Genomic DNA, 21555 nt, shown 5'->3' with positions numbered 1-21555 from the left:
GAGGTGCTGGGTGGAAACAATCTTTTTTCCATTCTCCATTTAGGATTAAATATTAGGAAAAGGCAGCTTAAGAAACGTTTGCCTATCAGGTGGTCACAAAATATATCGGTGTAATGAAGTACATCTACATGATTTTATAACCTTTATCATAATGGCACTTATCAGTAATATATATCATATCAAATAAGTATGCATGATTTTAAAAATTATCTTTACTTCCCACTGCCCACTGAAACACAGTTTAAAATAATTCTGTCTTTATTATCACAGGATATTTTAGCTCAATATATTCTTGTGTTTCTCTTTTGATTTTCTTTCTTTCTTTATTTTAATGAAAGAGAGAGAGTGTGTGTATGTGAGTGCAAGCGCAAGCAAGGGAAGGGACAGAAGGGGGAGAGAGAGGGACAAGCAGACCCCACACTGAGGGGGAAGCCCAGTGTGGGGCAAGACGCTGAGACCCTAAGACCCCAACACCACAGCTGCTAGACCATGACTGATCAGAAACTGAGAGTCAGATGCCCATCCAATGGGGAACCCAGGCACCTCTATTCTTGTGCTCTTCTTAACACTGTATCTAAAAATAAAAATGAAGTCTCTGAGAACACAAAAGAAGCTAAAGAGTTACTTGCAGTGAGAATTAAACCATTTAAGTATATAAATCTAGAACTATGGACTTTCCTAGAGCATGTAGTTTAATTCATCTTTTCATTTGCACTGCCTAATGGTACTCAAACAGTGGTTGAATTTACCAAAAGAGCATTATTCTATATTTTCCTGATAGTATTTGATTGTCAGCCATTCTATGGACAGTTGTGAATTGGTTGACAGGACTGAGATCTAGACTTTATATTTCCTAAAGTGTGGGGCTATTATCATCACCATTATTATTGTCATAATTATTATTATTTCTTATAATGGTCCTTTGGGAAAAGTTGCTGCTTAATCCAGTTATTCAAAACAATTGGTATGAATTGAAAGGGAAAGGAAAAAAAAAACCCACAAAGAATAACTTGAGACCTAGTATTAAAATAGCATGATGGATGAGAGTTATATTTTTATTAGTATGTAAAGGAGATACAGTTGTCAAGGAAAAGAGAAAACTCAACTACTTTCAAAGCTTTGTAAGAGTAGACCCAACTCCACAGAGTAGAATCGATTATTGGAGAAATTTAGTTTGTGCATAATATCAACTCATTGGAGTTTCATTCTCAAAGGTCACGTTTGGTAGTGGAGGGTGTTGGGTGCTGTTATTGAGACACAATGAATCTTTGTCAAGAAATTAAATTACTAGAAGTCTCTTCTGGGAAGGTGATTCATGATATAAATCTATGGGGTAGACCTGTGACAAGATCTCAGTGCAGAAATTTTGCCACTCATTCTTACAATGATTGTGACCGTCACAATTATAAAAGTTACTATAATACCTTTCAACTAATTTCATCAAATATTTAGGTGTTTGGAGCCTTTATAAAGGATAGTTATTTAAGTATTATGCATCACTGCAATCCATATAAAAATGGCACTTGTTACAAAAAATGTATAATATATATTATACATATATGTCAGATAAGTATTTCATCCATTAATCTACATTTTCTAAGAGTTTTGTTCAACATTTTACCACAAATAATAGAACCTTTATGACAAATTCTATAGAGAGAGATAAAGAAAATATATTATCCTTACTATGAGCATAATTTATAGCAAAATGTTAATTCTGTCAAAGGAATAATAAAAAAATCTCTAATGTACACTAATAAAATATTAGATTTCAAAAATTCAAAAATAATTATATATATGCATTGAATTTTTTAGTGTTCTTAGTGCAACAGATTTCTAAAAAGATGAGTTAGTTCTAAAGGATTTTAGTAGAGGGTAGAAGATATGTACAGCATTAACTATTAAATAAGGCAAACTATGTAAAAAGTATAATACACATGACTCTTTAGGGTTTCAGAAAAGCAAAGCTGCTTTAGTCCCACGTGACATTAGAGATGGGTCGGAAAAGGCAAACAGAATTCTCCTAAGTGGAGCTGCAAAGAATATTCCAGCACAATGGACTATTCCAAGCACTATGGAAGCAGGATGAAAAACCTTTGGTGGTGGAAAGTATAAGCCAACAATTAGTGGTTCATTTTGCCTGAAGTGGAGTGGAGTGGCACTTAAGGCCAACAAGGTTAGTTGAGGCTTTATTATGAAAGCCTCTAATTCCAAATAAAGTGTTTATACTGAACACACTGTGAAACGGGGCTTCACTGAAGCACATTCAATAGAAAGGTATCTTTGTCTCTATGTTTAAAAAACCGATTCCCATATTTTATGTAGGAGAGTTTGGAGTAGAGAATGCTTGGAGTTCGGAGTAGAGAATACCTGGGGGGAAGTTGTTTAAAAGGTAGTTAGGGGACTCCAGTGGGTTATTTCCTATAAACATACAAATATGGATATTAATGCAACTGGAAGTTCAAAGAAAAGCCTTTTTTTTTTTTAAAAAAAAAAGAGGGATTATACATCAGGATTCATGAGAAAAGAGAAGATAACGCTAATACTAAGGCTTATAACTTGGATGACAGATGTTGTCTTTAATAAATATGGAAGTCAAAAGATTTGTTTAACCCAACTATTTGCAATCACATAATAATATCTTATGTCACTGAAATCAGGCTGGAATTGTTTGCAAGATCCAGCAGTACTTTTTCTCTGAGTTAGGGAGAAAAAATTGCCAGATCCAATATATGTTATCTATGGAAAATTTTTCCTAATGTCACAGTTGTTAAAATAGGAAAAATGAGGGTCTTAAAATTGATTTAAGGAGTGCTAGCTAATTTTTCAAATGCTTTACACGCAGAGAAATCATTTAATCCTCAGTTTCCTCATGAAACATGCTTCATATCAATCTTATGTTACCATAGGAAGAATCTGAGGGGTAAATTCAAGTGGTAGAGAGGGATTTGAACCCATCCAGGCACACTAGCCCTAAAGTCTGCTCTCTAAACTGCTATGCTTAAATAATCTATTTTTTAAAAGATTTTATTTTTAAGTAATATTTTTAAGTACACCCAACATAGGGAGGGCCCAAACTCACAACTTTAAGATCAAGTGTTGCATATCCCACTGACTGAACCAGCCAGGCGCCCCTAAATAATTCCTCATTAAAGAAAATATATTATATTATATTATGTTATATTACATTACATTATATTATATTATTCATTTCTTTTACGTAGGTTCCATGCCTAGCATGGAGCCCAATGTGGGGCTTGAACTCAAAACCCTGAGATCAAGACCTGAGCTGAGATCATCAGAGGCTTAACTGACCAGTCCACCCAGGGCACCAAAGGAAATTATATTAAAGTAATAACAAACATTATATATTTTTTTAAAGATTTTATTTGTTTATTTGAGAGCGAGAGAGAGCATGAAGTCGAGGGAGAAGGAAAGTCCTCACTGAGTGGAAAGCCCAGATCATGACCTCCACTGAAGGAAGATGCTTAACCAACTGAGTCACCCGGGCATCCCAGAAACACTGTATTTTTTTCAGGGCCCACTAGTCTTATGCTAGGTGCTTGCACAGTTATAATTAATCTTCCCAACAACCTTGAAGTATGAATCCCCTTTATAACAGTGCAGGAAACTGAAGCTTTGGGACAGTGAGCATCCTTGTGCTCAAGGTCACAGGACCTATGGGTAGCAAAGCAGGATCCAAACCCCAGGTCTCTCTGCATGAAAGCTTGGGTCATTTCTCATTTTGGACCTGGAATACCCTTCCATGTTTTACTAAACAGTATATGTGTATACTGTTTAGTAAATATATACTGTTTAGTAAATATAAAAATATAAACAGTATACTGTTTTTACTTTATTTATTTATTTATTTATTTATTTCTGTGTAACTAAGAGAAAACAGTGTTAATTGCTGTTATTGTAATGGGAATATTGGGAGACATTTTTGATTGCCAGTTTTTTGCCCCAAATTGAGACATTTGGAGGATTCAGTGCTACCATTACCTAATGGGGAGAGGTTAAGAATGCTGCTCCACAGAAGACTATGCACAGGACCATTCCCACAGTAAAGGATAACATGGCCCAAAATGCCAACAGGACTGAGGTCGAGAAACCCTGATCTAGTAGAAAAGATGATGTAGGCATTGCTTACCTGAATGCTATTTTATATGATTTTTATTTTTTGTTTTATAATGTTAGGGCAAAAATAATAGAATATAGTTCAAAGAAAGAGATGTCAAAGTCTTTCCTTATTGTCTTAACTATGAAGTTTACACCAGTGAGACAGACAGATAATACCATGGCTGGATTTGACAGAAATACATCATCATCGAATACAAGAAGGTCCTTAGGTTCACGAATGACTTGAGATGAATGTATATTTTTGCATATTTTTAGAATATATGAGGCATGAGATGTTTCTTTATATTTCTTCCTCATTAAATAGTTGCTGAATTGATAAAACTCGTTAAGAGTAGCTTAATTAGAGAAGTGCCCAAACCTTCTGTTTTCAAATATATCTAGCAACCTACGTGTTATGTGATACACTTAATGATGACTTGTGCTCCCATGTAGCTGTGTTGAATTTCTAAATTATTCCAGAAGCATATTTCATGAGGAGATTTCTGTGGGCAGAAGAGGAGAGCGAGAGAGCCTTGGGACTCTTCCATAGCATTGTCCAAAGTGAACTTCCTTCTGATATGCAGAGCACCCTTTCCCCTCCCTCAGCTAGTCTCACTTTGAACACCCATGGAATCTTCTGGAAGTTTATCCCGTGAGGACCACATGGCCACTAAGTATATGATACATTCAAAGATCCATTTCACTCTGAATTTACAATCCCTATTGCACATAATTCTTTCTCAACTCAGAAGAGAACAAAAGCAGAACTGCCTGTCAAAAATACCTGCTCTAAACTGTGGATTTTGTGGATTGCTGTGGGTTTAATCCCTGAAGTCCTTTTCTAACTGAACTTAAAGTTGAGATTAATTTCTAACAAAACACACAACTATGAGATATATTCACTTTTCCAAACCTGATGTTATAGTTCCTAGTCCTATTGTAAAACCAAATTGTCTAAATGAATATAAGCCAATAATGAATTCTAAATTGAAGGATAATTTAACCTGCCTCCACCACTTTATTTGTTCCAACATGCTTTCCTTAATTGTGATTTGTTGGCAATTTTTACCATGAATTTTCATGTTCTAATTAAACAAACTTACGGAAATAATACTACTAAAGTTTTAAAAGTACTTAAAGTAATGCATTTAAGGAATAGCAGATATTATTTTATTTGAATAAATCACAAGGATGGTTGCATATTAAGGATAGCAAAGAATTAGATATTCCTTTCTGCTGTTATGAACCAAATGAAAATCCTAGAATCTCTAGAATGGTTTGAATTTAATCTTATATGAATGTGGTAGAAAGTAGTACATGATGTACACACACACACACACACACACACACGGTTAATCTCTAAACTTTCAAGGAATTTAAATTTAGTGAAAATCCACTGGGTGTGGTGCAAAAACAATGAATACTGTTACGCCGAAAATAAATAAATAAATAAATAAATTTAGTAAAAATCATTATAAATATGAGGTGATATTAAACGTTCTTTGCAGTCTTGAAAACAATAATGTAATCATCAGTGATAGGTCAGTGCCCTCTGCAGATAATACCAAAAACAAAAAGAAAAACAAAACAAACAGAACAAAACAAAAAAAAAGCAGCCTAATTAAAAAGAAAATCTATATGCCAGGCAAATAGTGATATCATGTCAATGATAAAAAAATAGTTCTGATTTTAAGATTGTAAAGGTAAATCCTTTAATTATCAGTGATGAAATATACTTTTATCTGTACTTTTATCATGTAATTTTGACATAAAAGTTAATTTTTATCTTAAACTTTTGGGACTTCACTCTTTTCTTACTGCTGGATATGGAACTTGAGTATCTTTATCTGGGCAACAGATGAAATCATAGAACAAGGATAGGTGTGAGCAAGGGTATCCTCTGTCTCCTTTAAACTATGGATTGCTCTGGGGCCCTGTGCACTGTATTGTTAATTGTAGTATTAGCCAGTGATTCAGAAAAAATGATCACAGAAAATGTTTCAAAATAAAAATTATGAGTAAAAGATAAAATTTAACTAACTTTAGTCAAAGTTCAGGGGGCTGAAAATAAGGTGATTTTTTAAAAAGATTTTATTTATTTATTTGAAGGGTGGAGTGGGGAGGGCACAGAGTGTGAGTGAGGAGATGCAGACTCCCTGCTGACCAGAGAGCCTGATGCAGGGCTGGATCCCAGGACCCTGAGATCATGACCTAAGCAGAAGGCACATGCTTAACCCGTTGAGCCATCCAGGTGCTCCTAAAATGTGTCTTAGTGCTCAGAATGGGCCCTGTGTTGTTCACAGCCTCTCTACTCTACAGACTTGGCATTTTGTTATCAGTGATGTTTGGTCCTGGTGAAAGATACCCTTTTCCTGTGTATGTACACCCTTAATTTATTCCTTCATGAACAAATTGATCTTGACTACCTATTAGATTTCAATTCACTGTACCATGCTCTGAGGATACAACTGTGAACAAAGACATGACCATGCTTTCATAGAGCTTCAACTCTGAAACTGTGGAGAGACATCAAACACATTAATTTTGTGTCAGGATAAACAGAAGTAGTTAGGCTCTAGGGAGACAGAATGGGGGAATGGGGAGGTATGGAGAAAAATCCAGATGTGAAGACATAGCACATGCAGAGATGCAGGAACAGGAAAGAGCCTGAGAATTCTGAGTACAGTTGGGGGCTTGACTGTAAGGTAGCCAATGGTGCAAGATGGAAATGGAGAGGTGAGCAGAGACCAGGTCGGGAAGGAACATTCTGGGCAGGTTCAGAGGTTGGGACTGTTCTCTAGAGACACAGTTGAGGGTAAATTGAAGCATTTATAAGTCTACTCTTGGTAAGTAAAGAAGGGTAGACTATTGTATTGATACATAATAACACAAGAAAAGAGAGGATGTTGGCAAACGACTTAGGGAACACAGAGTCTAGGTAGGATAGAGGAGGCAGTGATGATGGAAAGAGTTGATAGAAATGCAGAAGAGGCTCAGTTTATAAACTGATACAGCAGGAAATGCCTGAGGCTATAGCAGCATCAGACATTTAAACATCAAATTCTAAAAGTGAGCTATTCCCATTGAGAACAAGGTTCAGGATCTGCTATGAGACAATGGCCAAAAGAAGACAAAGACATTTTCACTGGAGGAAGAGCTATAAGTGAAGAGAGGGGCAGCCACAGACAATCTCAGGTGACATTTATTGAGCATTTACTATCTACCAAGTTCAAGTCTCAAAACTCTAAATATTTTAACTCCTTTAATTCTTAAATCAGTCCTATGAAGTAAGTCCTATTACCATATTTTCTAAAGAGGAGGAAATTCTAAGGGTTCCATGTGCAAACAGGATAACATGATTCCCTTTCAATAGGATAGGATTTGGGTTTGGTTTGGTTTATTTTCATAGGAGAGAATAAGCCACCCATTTTAAAGAATATTGATTGTGTAACTAGTTCCTGTTAGGCACTAATGGCATGGCACAGAGGATACTTCCCACATCCCTTTCTCCTCCACCCTCTCACCAACTTTCGGGAAACAGCCAGATTTCCACTGAGATGTGAAGCGAAGTTAAAAATCTGCGAGAGAGGATAAAAAGGTTTTTACAAATCAGTGAACTGGTATGTCAGAAGCTACAGTGAAAAAAATTGTGGAGGTGGTTACCAAAAAAAAAAAAAAAAAGAATTGTGAGAGGTTGTATCAGAGGAGACCAAGCTCGCTGCAGAGGTGAAACATGAGAGAATGAGATAACAAGAGAAGATGGAAACGGAGTGGTGACTAAGGACAACAGCTCTGAACTTTACAGTTGCTCAGAAATTTACCAAGAGAATTAATCCCTGGAGGCCCCATTGTCTGTCACAGGAGGAGAAGATGGGGGGACCGGGGCACTCAAAACACAGCAGCAGCCTGCCGTGATTAAAACTTACAGGCACTCCGAGTTTGGGGTGAGCAGGATGCTTTGGCCTTTCTGGGAGGGCTCAGCTGCAGTTTGGTTTAATTGCTCAAGCTCCAGAGAGAGGCTCTGGTTTTAAGGTGGTGGCAGTGTCCAGGATCCTGGGCAGTGTTCTTTAGGGCCTGGTTATCCAGGGGTCAGAAATCTGCACTTCATCGAATCAATTACAGTATTTTTTTTTATCCTAGCGGGCATTTTTGAACATTTTTTGTGTTCGCATTCTTTTAGCTTTTTAGTTGGAAAATGCCCTGCTCTCTCAGCTGTGCTAAAGGGAGACGGGGTAGAGGGGTTTTGCGTCTATGGTCAGACTGACAATGAGGAAGACACCTATGCCTGGCATGGAGGTAATAAGAAGAGCATTTAGGGAAAGCCAAGAGAATCTAAAATATTGTTTTGTTATTTAGGGCAGGGCCAAATGCTGTCATATTTTAAGTTTCATTTTGGCTTTCAGTAGATGCTTCCAGAACAGCAAGTTCTCTTCAGAGACGGCCTTGTAGCTCATTATTTCCCTACAAGTCTGATCTCCCAAGATTTTGGTTTTCTTTCCTTTTCCAATGAATATTACATTAATTTTCATTTATTAAGAAGATATCTGTCCTTCATACTGGTCTTAGGTACCCTGCCCAGAAATACTTATGATCTGAATCCTGAAAGAATAGGTAGACAATTCTGCTTTCAGTGTAAACCTTAACTTTTATAACTGCAGTACATGTATTATGTACTATATATTATATATCATAATTGGTATTATGTATTATAATTAGTATATCAGTAGCTTAATAGTAAATAAAAAGAAAGATGTGACCTGGGTTGCCTCTAAAGTATAAATAACTTGACTCAGTATCCCTTTGCCCAAAAAATAATGGCCTATTGTGCTCATTCTTGGGTCCCAGAGATCAACCTTTAAAGAACATGACTTTAGAACATATTTAAGTGTTACAGAATATGAAAATATCACCTGGGATGTGGGTTGCCAAGAGGCACTTCCATGAGGTTTTTTTTTTTTTTTTTTTTTCAGAAAAACAGTATTCATTATTTTTGCACCACACCCAGTGCTCCATGCAATCCGTGCCCTCAATAATACCCACCACCTGGTACCCCAATCTCCCACCCCCCCGCCACTTCAAACCCCTCAGATTGTTTTTCAGAGTCCATAGTTTCTCATGGTTCACCTCCCCTTCCAAGCTTCTGTGAGTTTTAATAATAGTTTCAAATGTTGTCTGGGGAGGAATTTTGTTTGAAGAATTGTGAGCAAGAAGATTGTGTTAGGAAAATTGACCAACTTTTATCCACTTCCAGCTTTTAAGAGTGAAAAACACCAAAAGATTTAAATTTCTCTGAGAAAGCTGATGTTTTATATAGGAGTGCCTCGATTCAAAGTTGGGAGTTGTTAGCATGAATTTTTTTTGAGCAACTGAAAATCACTGCTGAGTTCTAAATGGCTGTTATCTCCACATCCACTGCCATCCATGTGGAGCTTTCGGGTGGTTGATGGGTATGTCTTTACTTATCTATGAATGACTCCATAAAATTAATGATTAATTTTTATCCTGAAAATCCTTCTGTTGAAAGCAGGCAATAGACTTTGTGACATTTTCATATAAAATCTCCATAGTTAAATTTTCATGGAATTACGGAACCATGGAACGCTCATGATTGTAGACGTTTCTTTGTTTCCTGTAAGAGTTTAAAAGGTATAGGGTGATCTTCAACTGACTCAAGTATTTTGAAAATATAAAAGCTAACTTTTTAAACTCTCCCTAAAACGAAAGGCATATTTACTTACATAGACATTAAATATTTCCTGGTTCAATTCATCGTTTTTACTATTGGCCAACATAATGATTCATAAAGCAGATACATAATAAAATTGTAAATGCTAATTCAAAACATTTGTTGCAGAATTGGAGCCAGACATCTTGCAGCAAGAAGTAGTAGGTGATTTCAAAAAGGAAAGATATTGAGAAAATAAATTTCTTTCCATGAAAAACAAAGGAGCTTTTGAAATGAGAACAGCCATTCAAGAATTTTTATTAGTATAGAATCCTCACATAATTCAAGTAAGGTGATGAGATACGTGGGTTTGAACCAAACATGGTAAAATCACACTTCATAACAGAAGTTGTGTTGTGTTTTCTTTTGTTCTTTTATCGTCCCAAATTCTAAAGTCACTGTGGAAGGCTTGGACTGAGAGGTCACTAAATTATCTGAATAATATTCACAAAAGCCAGAAAACAAAGAAAGGTTTTACTTTAGAAGCTCACAATGCATTAGGGATTGCAGAGTATGAGAAATGTATGAAATGTGGTTTTGTTATCAAATTTTGCCAGTTTTCAAAAATCTTGTTTGGTATTTTCAAAGTAAATTTAGATAAATAGGAAATCTTCCCACTACCTACGAAATTTTTGTCTGGAGAAAGAAATAAATTCGATTCTTTAAATTTAGAAGTGATCTGAGAAGATAGTATTCTGCTCCTTAAATATGAATAATATTTTCTCTTTGGAAACACTTTTAAGATTCATCATCAAATACGAGATCTCACACCAATGGAACCTTGCACATAAACTGTTATTGTCAGTATTAAAATAAATTTTTTTTGTGTGTGTGGATTATTTAGCTGAACAGATGGTAATGGTTTTGACACAATTCAGTTTTCTTTTCTTTCTTTCTTTCTTTCTTTCTTTCTTTCTTTCTTTCTTTCTTTCTTTCTTTCTTCTTCTTTCTTTCTTTTTTTATTTGGGAAAAAATAGAATACAAAACCCAGAGCTTCTTTTCCCACTTTGTCACAGCTGGTTACCAATCAATCTCAATTCACGGTACAGTGATGATAGCACATGTTGTCCGGGGGCCAAATCTGATTGGGTTGCATTTTTCAGCAGTGTTCAGTATCGGGGGAAAAAAGGTATCTTTATGGTGGGGACTGTCAGCACATGATTGTACAACTGTCATTAATCAAACCTGGCAACAATGACTGCATTTATACCAGTCTGAGACTGACAGATTTTACAATCAAAATCACCCAATTTCTATGAGGATTTCCTCACCAGTAATGTTCTTTTTTTTCATCCATTTCATTGTTTTTCCTGCTTTTCATTAAAGTCAGACAATACCTCCTACATGTTGATCATACATAATGTACCATATTTACAAAGTAGTTGTTTTATATCAAAGTAGGCTTTAGGCATTTAAAATGTATTCTCAACTACTTTAAGAAGGCTAATAAGAAATCAAGACAAAACTTAGGTACATTAGATGGCTTACTGAAAGGATAATTGTAGAATATGTGTGTGTTAGTAAACATTTATGAGCCTCCTAGGATTACAGTTGGTTTTAGAGTAATAGTGAGTGAAATATTGGTAAAGTTATATTCTGGAGTTTTGGGAACTGTGACTATAAAATCACTGGCACAGAAATGCACACCTGCCCAATGCACACTCACACAGTGAGAACACACTGGTCAGTGGAAGGGGCGTGTTGCTCTGGGTTAGAAGAATGAATGTACTTACTGCAGAGGATACTGATTCTCGTCTCTTTATAGCTCAATACAACAATCTCAGCATCTTCTATAAAATGGTGTTTGGAAATAAGCATTTTTTTCTAAGTTGCTCCTTGTTGTTAAACTATGTATTAAACTCTGTTGCAAACTATAAAGATCTCTCTAAATGTAAGGAGCTATTAATCATAATTTTGTATACAACTCAGTCAATATTTACTTTCTAAGAAAAATGAGCATTTCTCCAATTATCTAATGTAAAAGTGAAAAGCATCAATGAGATTCCTATGATGCATGTATCAACTTATCCAGAAAGAAATTAAAGAAATAAGGCCACATTTATTGGACCTTTGGAAATATTTAACATCCAATTGCTTGTGAAATATGTAGTTTTAGGAAGCAAATTATTGTCTCAGGAAATTCATGACCCATTAGAGAAAACAGAGACTGGTAGTAGATACTGAGGACAATTTTTCCTCTGATTGTATTTGCCTCAATGTGTGGCCTTTGGAGAGGAAGTTTGTCATTTTTTGCCTCATCTTGCCTAAATGTGAAATTAGTAATGAGCCACATATTTACTTCTTTCTGGGTTTTGAAGTGTTTTTAAAGATTTATGTATTTGAGGGGCACCTGGGTGGCTCAGTGGGTTAAGCTGCTGCCTTCGGGTCAGGTTATGATCTCAGGGTCCTAGGATCGAGTCCCGCATTGGGCTCTCTGCTTGGCAGAGAGCCTGCTTCTCTCTCTCTCTCTCTCTCTCTCTCTGCCTGCCTCTCTGCCTACTTGTGATCTCTCTCTGTCCAATAAATATAATAATTAAAAAAAACTTATGTATTTCAGAGAGAGAGAGAGAGAGAACACCCATGCATGAGTTGGGGGTATGGGAAAAGGGAGAGAATCTTCAGGCTGACTCCATGCTGAGTATGAACCCTATCTTGGGGCTAGATTTCAGGATCCATGAGATTATGACCTGAGCCAAAAGCAAGAGTCAGGCACACAATGGACTGAGCCAACCAAGTGCCCCTTGAAGTGCTTTCAGACATAGTTTCTTTAAAATCAATTCTTGAATTTCTGCAGTTTTTGCAGGTAAGAGCTAATTTGATCACATAAGTTTATCATTTCTCTGACACAAGATGCTTCTTTTTCTGAAAATTGATAGACATACTTGTGCTTGAGTCTGCTGGGCTCATCAGTGTACTGTCAGGGTTTGGGCTAGAACTTGGCACAGTGGTTGAGTAGTGTGAGAAGGAAGAGTGGTGTTTCCAGCTGTGGAGTGTACCATTGTATTAGATCCATTGGGTTGGCAGTATGATGAAGGAGAAAGAGTATGTACTTTGGAGTAAAACAGACCTTGATTTCAAAATCCAAATTTGTTTATGAAAATGTCAAAGCTTGAAATAAGGTCAATTATTCCAGTAATTTAAAATCATCAGTGGGACAAAACACACACACACACACACACACACACACACACCTGCTTTCAGGCATATTTCAGCCCACAAATAATCAAGTTGCAATTCTATGTTAGATAGTATAAATTATCTAGTGTAAAATTTCTGTATCCAGACCTTGAGGCCTGAATTCTCAGTGACTAAAAGCTTGATTGTACTATTGACCATTTATTTACCAAAGCCATTAAGGAAAATTTGTGGGAGTAGTTGCCATTTTGGAGTAAATCCCATACTTACTTAAATGTTTCTTCTATATATGTTCATCATGATTTTTTAAAATAAATTCATCATGATTTAAATAAATTCATCATGATTTTTTTAAATAAATTGAAAATTCGTGCTATTTATTGGTAGAAAGTTATAATCTCTATAATCTAATTCATGAAAAATCTAGATTCTAGATTCTAGATTCCAGTGTGGTCTAAACCTTTGCTATCAGTGAAATTCAAGGTTCTAGAAAACAAAGTGCTTTTTTCCCAAACTTAAACTTTGAACATTAAACTAGACTCAATAATTTTTCAATTCTTTATTGTGTCTCAGAATTTATAATCTGTTAGGTTCTTAGAATAACCAATTTCTATATTTTATAAAAGTATATTTATTAATAAGATATGTGGTTTGCCTTCAGGCAGGTTGAACTTTGTATGTCTAAGTTTTTTGTATTTTTAAAATGGAATAAATAATATTTTACCTCCTTATCTACCAGATTTTTTTTTAAGATTTTATTTATTTATTTGACAGGGAGATATCACAAGTAGGCAAAGAGGCAGGCAGAGAGAGAGAGGGAGCAGAGAGCCCAATGTGGGACTCGATCCCAGGATCCTGGGATCATGACCTGAGCTGAAGGCAGCAGCTTAACCCACTGAGCCACCCAGGTGCCCCTCTACCAGAATTTTTGTTAGGATAAATTAAAGAGTCTTTTGAGAACACCATGAATGTATTTTTTATTGTCATTATTTTCACAAGACGTGTGATTAGAAATCACCCGCCTTGCCAAAATAATGAGATAGCATATTTGAAAGCTTTCAGCAAAACACAAAGCTTTAACTCTGTTTTCTCATCCTCTTCACCTTATTTGAGATATTCTTTCAGAATCACATCATTTATTCTGTTGCAGGAAGGGAGATTATTTTCTCAAGTTATTAATTTACAGAGGGACATTTATTAATGATCACTTGTAAACCAGATGTCTAGATTGCTGGTAAAGATTTGTTAACTTCTTTATTTTGTCTTTCTAGTAGCATTTGTATATTAAATATTTTGAGTTCTTTCATTCACAATATTATATTGATATTAATTTATTCAATGTTTGAGAGCTAACTGTTGATGTATAAACCTAACAGTATTACTATATTTCTTGATAGAGTGTAATAGTATATTTCAAATTAGTTGATCTTTCCATTCTACATATATTTGTTTAACGAGTAATCCTGCTGTGAAAGAACCACAGAAAAATTTAAGGCATTTGTTGGGTGTTCCATCATCCATTCAGTAAGCCTTCAGTGAACATATATATTCAAGATCTCAGGGACTGTTTGATAGGACTTGGGGTACATAGTTTGGGAAAAGAGAGACTTAGCACTTGTTCTCATGGAGCACACATGCTCTTGGAAAGACAGTAAACAAGGAAACTAAAAACTTGAAAGAGATGTTGGTTTAAAGAGAAAAATAGTAAAAGTAACAAGAAGATATGAAAATAAAAAGAAATAAAAGTAATTTTTAAGTCACTGGTGGGTAGAAAGCTTCTTCACAGTATTTGAGCAGGAAAGACATCTTTGAGAGGATATTTAAATAATCTTAAAAGTCAAGAATCTTAAAAGTCAAGATATTTAAATAATCTTAAAAGTCAAAAAGCTCAATGGAAGATAGAGAAGGGCATTCCATGAAGTTGCAACAGAAGTACAAAGACACATGGTAACTAGGTAGTTATGTTAAACAAAGAAAAGAACGATCATGTGCTTAGAAGAGGATGAACATGAATTTGGACAGGTAGGTGAGGAGTAGATTATCTAAAACCTTGAAGATCATAAAAATAGGTTTTATACTGAGTGACTGAAGGAGAAATCATTGGATGGTTTCAAATAGTAGAAACACTTAATCGTCTTCAAGTATATAAACCAGTGAATTTGTATTGATGCTCTTCATTCTCCCAGTAACCCTTAGATTATATAATTGTTATCAGATTATATGGTTTATGGTTAGAGATAGTTGACCTAAAAATGAGAAAATTCATAAAAAATGCAAAACACAAAAGGCTGTCATGCAAGAGAGAGTACATCTTTCTGATTGGCCCAAGAAGTAATGGATTAGTAGAAACTTCTGGAAGAAGTCTTTTTGTTTTATCATCTATAGGAGACCTTCTAATAGAGATCAGAGATGTTCAAAAATGGAAGAGGTCACTCATCATAGGAATTAAGTTGGAAAACTGGTTGATAGATTGTGGCACATAGGATTCAAAAGATGATGGATGGTTGCAGAAGGGTTTTTCTTGATGGAAAGATTCAGTCATCTCATATATATTCAAAATATTTTATATAAATCCATACTGCTGATAATATTTACAAGCTTTCCTCAGGCAAAGTTCCAGTGAAAAAAATGAGAATTTAAAGATTCTGAACACCCTGGGATATCTGAGAGTCTTCCAATCTGTTGTTGTTTGGTTTGGTTTTAAATTACAATAACCCTTTGTGATGGGACCCATCAGGACTAGTGTATTGTAGCCATTATTTCTAATTGGGATAAAACAGCTGGGCCCTCGGAAATGTGTGCATATCAAACCTTAGACTGGGGAAAGGTAGGTGTTAGCTGGAGAAGGTCTTAGAGATAGTTCTGATAGACTTTTTTGTGGAGTCATATCTCATCCCTTCCAGTTGAGAACTATTTCCCTGGGCTTGGAGCCTTATGAAGACATATATTCCCTAGAGCACCTGGGTGGCTCAGTAGGTTAAGCATCATCCCTGGAATCAGGGTCATCATCCCTGGGATCAAGACCAGAATTGGGCTCCTTGCTCAGTGGGGGCCTGCTTCTCCCTCTGCCTCTGCCTGCCACTCCCCATGCTTGGGCTCTCTCTCTTTCTCTGTCCAGTAAATAAACAAAATCTTTTTTTTTAAAAAGATTTTATTTATTTATTTGACAGACAGAGATCACAAGTAGGTGGAGAGGCAAGCAGAGAGAGAGGAGGAAGCAGGCTCCCCGCGGAGCAGAGAACCTGATGTGGGGCTTGATCCCAGGACGCCAGGATCATGACCTGAGCTAAAGGGAGAGGCTTTAACTCACTGAGCCACACAGGTGCCCCAATAAACAAAATCTGAAGGCATGTCTCCCCAATTTTAATGCAGTGCCTGGCATGTAAGAGACATGTACATCTCCTTAAATGTTAGGATTTCTTGAATAAAATAATTAAAATAATTAAATTTTCATTATAATTTTGTCAGATACCAATGATTTTCAAAGGTAAATGGAAATGAGACAATATTTACTGAGCATCAACAAATTCCAGTGAAGAAACACTCTATATAGGGAAAGAGTCTTAAAAATCATCACTCCCAACCTCTTCCTACTCCAAAGCTTACCTGTTTTGCAGTAAATGGGCCTATTACCTGGTGTACGTACTTTCTGCACCAAGTTGGAATTTTATGAATATTCTACAAGAATCTCCATAACACCATTGTTCTTATCCAGAATTTTATAACCTATTTCTGAAACCCTGTCTATAGTTAGAAAAAAAAAATATATTCCCTATTTTCTATCACTATTTTCTTATAATGGCATGGTATCTTTGAAAGGTAGTCTCTTTCATTAGTAGCTAATATTAATTCATTTTATTCTTCCCAAGATGTATTTCATTTTTCATTTTTCCTTGAAAACAGAATTGTAATCACAGGGTACGGTGCACCATTTCTTGTATCTCTTGGTTTTAAACAAGCAAAATCCAATTTAAAACAAAAGAAAATTAAAACACCGATGCAGTGTTCCCATTCCTATTCTTGGCTTTCTTAAATACACCTCAAAGAAATGAGAACTCAGCAAGTCTGATTTCAGACATATTTTAGGTTCAAATATTATGTCATCTGTAATTTATAAGTAAATACTCTTACCTACTAAAGCAAGACATAGATAGCTCTCACTCTGTTTATCTACCATGTTGTTACCTATATAATGAATTTATCTAACCTGAGGTTAAATTTGCCAGAAGGTATAACTAAATGTTTGATGAATGTAAAGTTATATTTCTATCCAATTGATACAGATAATGTGGCATATATGTCTTAAGTTAACAATTAAAAATTCAACAGGGAACCTGGGTGACTCAGTAGGCTTAGTGTCTACCATTGACTCAGGTTATGATCTCAGGGTCCTGGGATCCAGCCCTGCATCGGGGCTCCCTGCTCACCGGGCAGTCTGCTTCCCCCTCTCTTTCTGCCCTTCCCCAGCCTTTGTGCATAGGTTTGTGCACTCTCTCAAATAAATAAATAAATAAATAAAATCTTTAAAAAAATGTCAACAAAGTATTTTACTGTAGGAAAGAGGTATGTACACAGAGTGGAAAAAGTGCCAGGTTGAGATCAGAGTTCAAGATTTGAATTCTGATTTTTCTCTTTAGTAGTAAAATGACCTTGAGCAAATCATTTTACTTAACTAAGGGTCAGTTTCCTCTTCTGTAAAATGACAGTTTCAGATTCAAGAGAAATTTTTTTTTTAAGATTTTATTTATTTATTTGACACACAGAGAGCAATAGTAAGAGACAGAGCACAAGCAGAGGGAGTGGCAGGCAGGCAGGGGGAGGGGGAGGAAGAAGCAGTCTCCTCTCTGATCGCTTATGGAGGAGTCAGATGTCGGACTCCATCCCAGGATCCTGGGATCATGACCTGAGCGGAAGGCAGACGCTTAACTGACTAAACCACTCAGGCGCCCCTCAAGAGAATTATTCTGAGGTTGCTGTGAGCCAATGCATGTTTAAACTGTTTGTTTGTTTAAACTGTGAGGCAACATAATTTTTGTTTGTTTGTTTAAACTGTGAGGCAACATAATTTTTAAAATTTTTCCTCAATGACAAATCAGAAATCATGGGTGTCTTTTTTTTTTTTTTTTTTAAACTCAGAATAATGTTTTCATGTGTGTTTGATCCAGAGAGGACTTTGTAGACATTCAAGTTTATCTTCCCCTCTTTTAGCTTTTGATAAAAATTCAGAGAGCTCTGAACAGACTTTACCAAGTTAAACAAGAACCATGACCAAACTCTAGCCAGAATCCAGTTTTGTTTTTTGTTTTTGTTTTTGTTTTTGTTTTTTAATTTACTTGACAGAGATCACAAGTAGGCAGGCAGAGAGAGAGGAAGGAAAGCAGGCTCCCGCTGAACAGAGAGCCCCATGCGGGACTCGATCCCAGAATCCTGGGATCATGACCCGAGCCGAAAGCAGAGGCTTAACCCACTGAGCCACCCAGGCGCCCCCAGAATCCAGTTTTTTTGAGATGAATTAGAAATGTCTACAAAATACATTATTATTATTCAATCCTTGTATCTCATAGCTAAGCTTGTCCAGCAGAAATAGACTAACTGTAGGAAATGCAGTTTTTATTAGACAGTAAATATATCACCAGCAACTTTTCTGAGCCCGTCATCAAAATCGTTTTTTTTTTCTCGTTTTTAATTGGCTGAGTTAAGCAGAGCAGGTTTGTATGCCCTATTACTCTCTAATGCATTTCAGCCCCGTCCTTGCCCTAAGTTATAAATGTAGCTCATAAAAAAACCTTAATAGATAAATGTGGCAAATTTGCAAACTTGCAGCCATTTAGATTTGGTTGACCCTTATATCAGTAAGAAACAAGATATTGATCATAGGGGCACCTGGGTGGCTCAGTGGGTTAAGCCTCTGCCTTTGGTTCAGGTCATGATCTCAGGGTCTTGGGGTCCTGTTCCTCATTGGGCTCTCTGCTAAGCAGGGAACCTGCTTCTCCCTCTCTCTCTGCCTGTCTCTCTGCCTACTTGTGATCTCTCTCTCTGTCAAATAAATAAATAAATAAATAATCTTTTTAAAAATATCCATGATATATCCAACCAATATTTCTTGAGATCCCATGAGTTACAATAAAAATAGCTAATATGAGCCTCCATCAGAAAGGATGAATACCCAACTTTTGTAGCAGCATGGACGGGACTGGAAGAGATTATGCTGAGTGAAATAAGTCAAGCAGAGAGAGTCAATTATCATATGGTTTCACTTATTTGTGGAGCATAACAAATAGCATGGAGGCCAAGGGGTGTTAGAGAGGAGAAGGGAGTTGGGGTGAATTGGAAGGAGAGGTGAATCACGAGAGACTATGGACTCTGAAAAACAATCTGAGGGGTTTGAAGTGGCGGGGGGGTGGGAGGTTGGGGTAGCATGTGGTAGGTATTATAGAGGGCACGGATTGCATGGAGCACTGGGTGTGGTGAAAAAATAATGAATACTGTTTTTCTGAAAATAAATAAATCAATTTAATTAAAAAAATAGCTAATATGCATTGTACTTTCTGTGTGCCAGTTTTATGAACTTTGTGTAATGTCTCCTTGAAAGGTGACTCTCAATTCATGAAATAGGTGTTACCATCTGCACCATTTTGCTAATGAAGAAATTGGGACCCAGAGAGTTTAAGTATGCTGTCCATTTTTACATGGATTGGAGGAGGTAGAGCCCAAGGCTGAAACTCTGGCCATTTGGCTCCAGTCTGCTCTTCACCACCCGGTTATGCTACTGGATGTTGAAAGCTCAGTGTTAGGGGCTGAGGCTATAGCAGCGAGTGAAGCAGGCAGGATCTCTGCCTTCATCAAGAGACGAATGGTACAAAGTGTAAGCAAGCGTGCCATGATTGTATAGCAGTAAGTTCCAAGAAGACAGTTAATACCATTGTCAAGTGTTGTAATGGTTGGTTTCAAACAAGGGTTTGCGAAAGCTTTTCTAATAGCTTATGACATTTTTTAAATCAGCAGAAGTTTAACTGAAAAATGTGCTGACAGAAAAATAACCACCATAATTGGAGGATAGAGTATGATAACTAAGTTTGGTTGGCATGATTGGTTCATAGACATTGCTTTTTGTCATGTAAACTTCTATCAAATGGAACGAGTATTAGGTCTATGTCTTACTCTGTAGTAAACTTAAGCTATTAATCTTTTAGCTAAAGCCAGAAGTAGAAGAAATTTGATTACAGTAATCTTCACAGTAAGCCTAAAATGTTGTCTTTGTCCTGAAAGCAATAGGAAATCACAGCTAGTTGTGAGTAGATAGAAACAATTAAAGCAATATTTTAAAAATACAGCTTTATTTGTATGATATGTATGAGGGAGACGGGCAATATGATCCATCAAAAGTTATTACAAAAGTATGTGTGTGAGATAACAAAGACTGTCAGTGAAAATCAAGAGGAAAGATCAGATTAAAAAGATAATAGCTTTGTTATTATGCTTGTATAATTGTAATCTCTGAGAATCTAATAAGAGCATATTCTTATATGTAAGTATTTCAACAGATTCATGTTAAAATTATATAATCTTTTTATGAACTAGTGTCTTCGTCTACTTGTTAAAAAAGTAGAAGTGAGAAAATAAATGCATGTGAAAGAGCTGAGGGTGTCCAGAAATCACTCCCAGGCAGGTTGGTGCATTAAGAGTTAATATTACTAATTTTTAAAACTCAGCCCCCTCTTAATTCCTTCAACAATGTATTTGTATCAATTTGCCAACAAATAAGAGAATTTTTTTCCTTTAATGTAGTTTAGCTCTAGATTCAAGATGCCCAAAAAGTAAGTCATATATTGAAGTACAGTGTAACTTACAAAATAGTGAAATATAACTCACCTAGAAACTGAAATATACACTATTCCTTACTTACTATGTAAGAACTGCCTCCAAAAAAAAGTCCAAGTGCTAATAACGCCTTTGATAGTTTTGATGCAATAAGAGTTGTTAATACATATATGAAATATGGGTAGCTGGTAATCAGGCTGAATGAGATCCAATATGAAATTCATGATCTTTTTAGTAACATCTTGAATCTAATGATCGCACTTTGTGGCTGAATGTTATGTATGTATGCCCGTGGGTTTTGTTTTAGTTAAAATATGATAATCAAAAAAGGAAAATGAAGATGAAAATGTAGTGTTATTTTAGTTTATCTAATATGTTATTTAATAAAACCGGTTCATTTCTACACAGGTATGACATCAAAGATGATTACACACTGAGAATTAAAAAGGCCATGAGTACAGATGAAGGCACCTATATGTGTATTGCTGAGAATCGGGTTGGAAAAGTAGAAGCCTCTGCTTCTCTCACAGTCCGAGGTAAGAAGCTTAAGATGTGAAATACAATTGAATCAACAGACTAATTTTTGGTTAAATTGGTAAGTGAACTCACAGTCAAAACAATAGTTCACACTCTTTTATCATTATTATTATTATTAAGATGCCTAGATTTTGTGTCCTTTCTATTATTAATTGAAATAAAATTGATTTCAAATTTGGGTTCAGAGGGATGATTATTTGAGGGAATTATTTTTT

The 21555-nt window shown here is 35.9% G+C and overlaps 1 protein-coding gene across 20 annotated transcripts in view; it reads left to right on the top strand.

Moving 5' to 3' along the window:
- Nucleotides 1-21555, top strand: part of ROBO2 (roundabout guidance receptor 2) — a 592813-nt gene that overhangs the window by 440212 nt on the left and 131046 nt on the right. For all 20 annotated transcript variants that reach the window (XM_059164449.1, XM_059164448.1, XM_059164451.1 and 17 more), the window contains exon 6: nt 21212-21339. In XM_059164449.1, coding sequence (XP_059020432.1) covers nt 21212-21339 — 128 coding nt within the window. The remainder of the gene's footprint in view (nt 1-21211; nt 21340-21555) is intronic.

The sequence above is a fragment of the Mustela lutreola genome, chromosome 2 (genome assembly GCF_030435805.1).
Source record: "Mustela lutreola isolate mMusLut2 chromosome 2, mMusLut2.pri, whole genome shotgun sequence".
Classification (NCBI taxonomy): Eukaryota; Metazoa; Chordata; class Mammalia; order Carnivora; family Mustelidae; genus Mustela; species Mustela lutreola.
The sequence above is the reverse complement of the archived record's forward strand: the minus strand, read 5'-3'. Positions and strand labels throughout refer to the sequence as shown.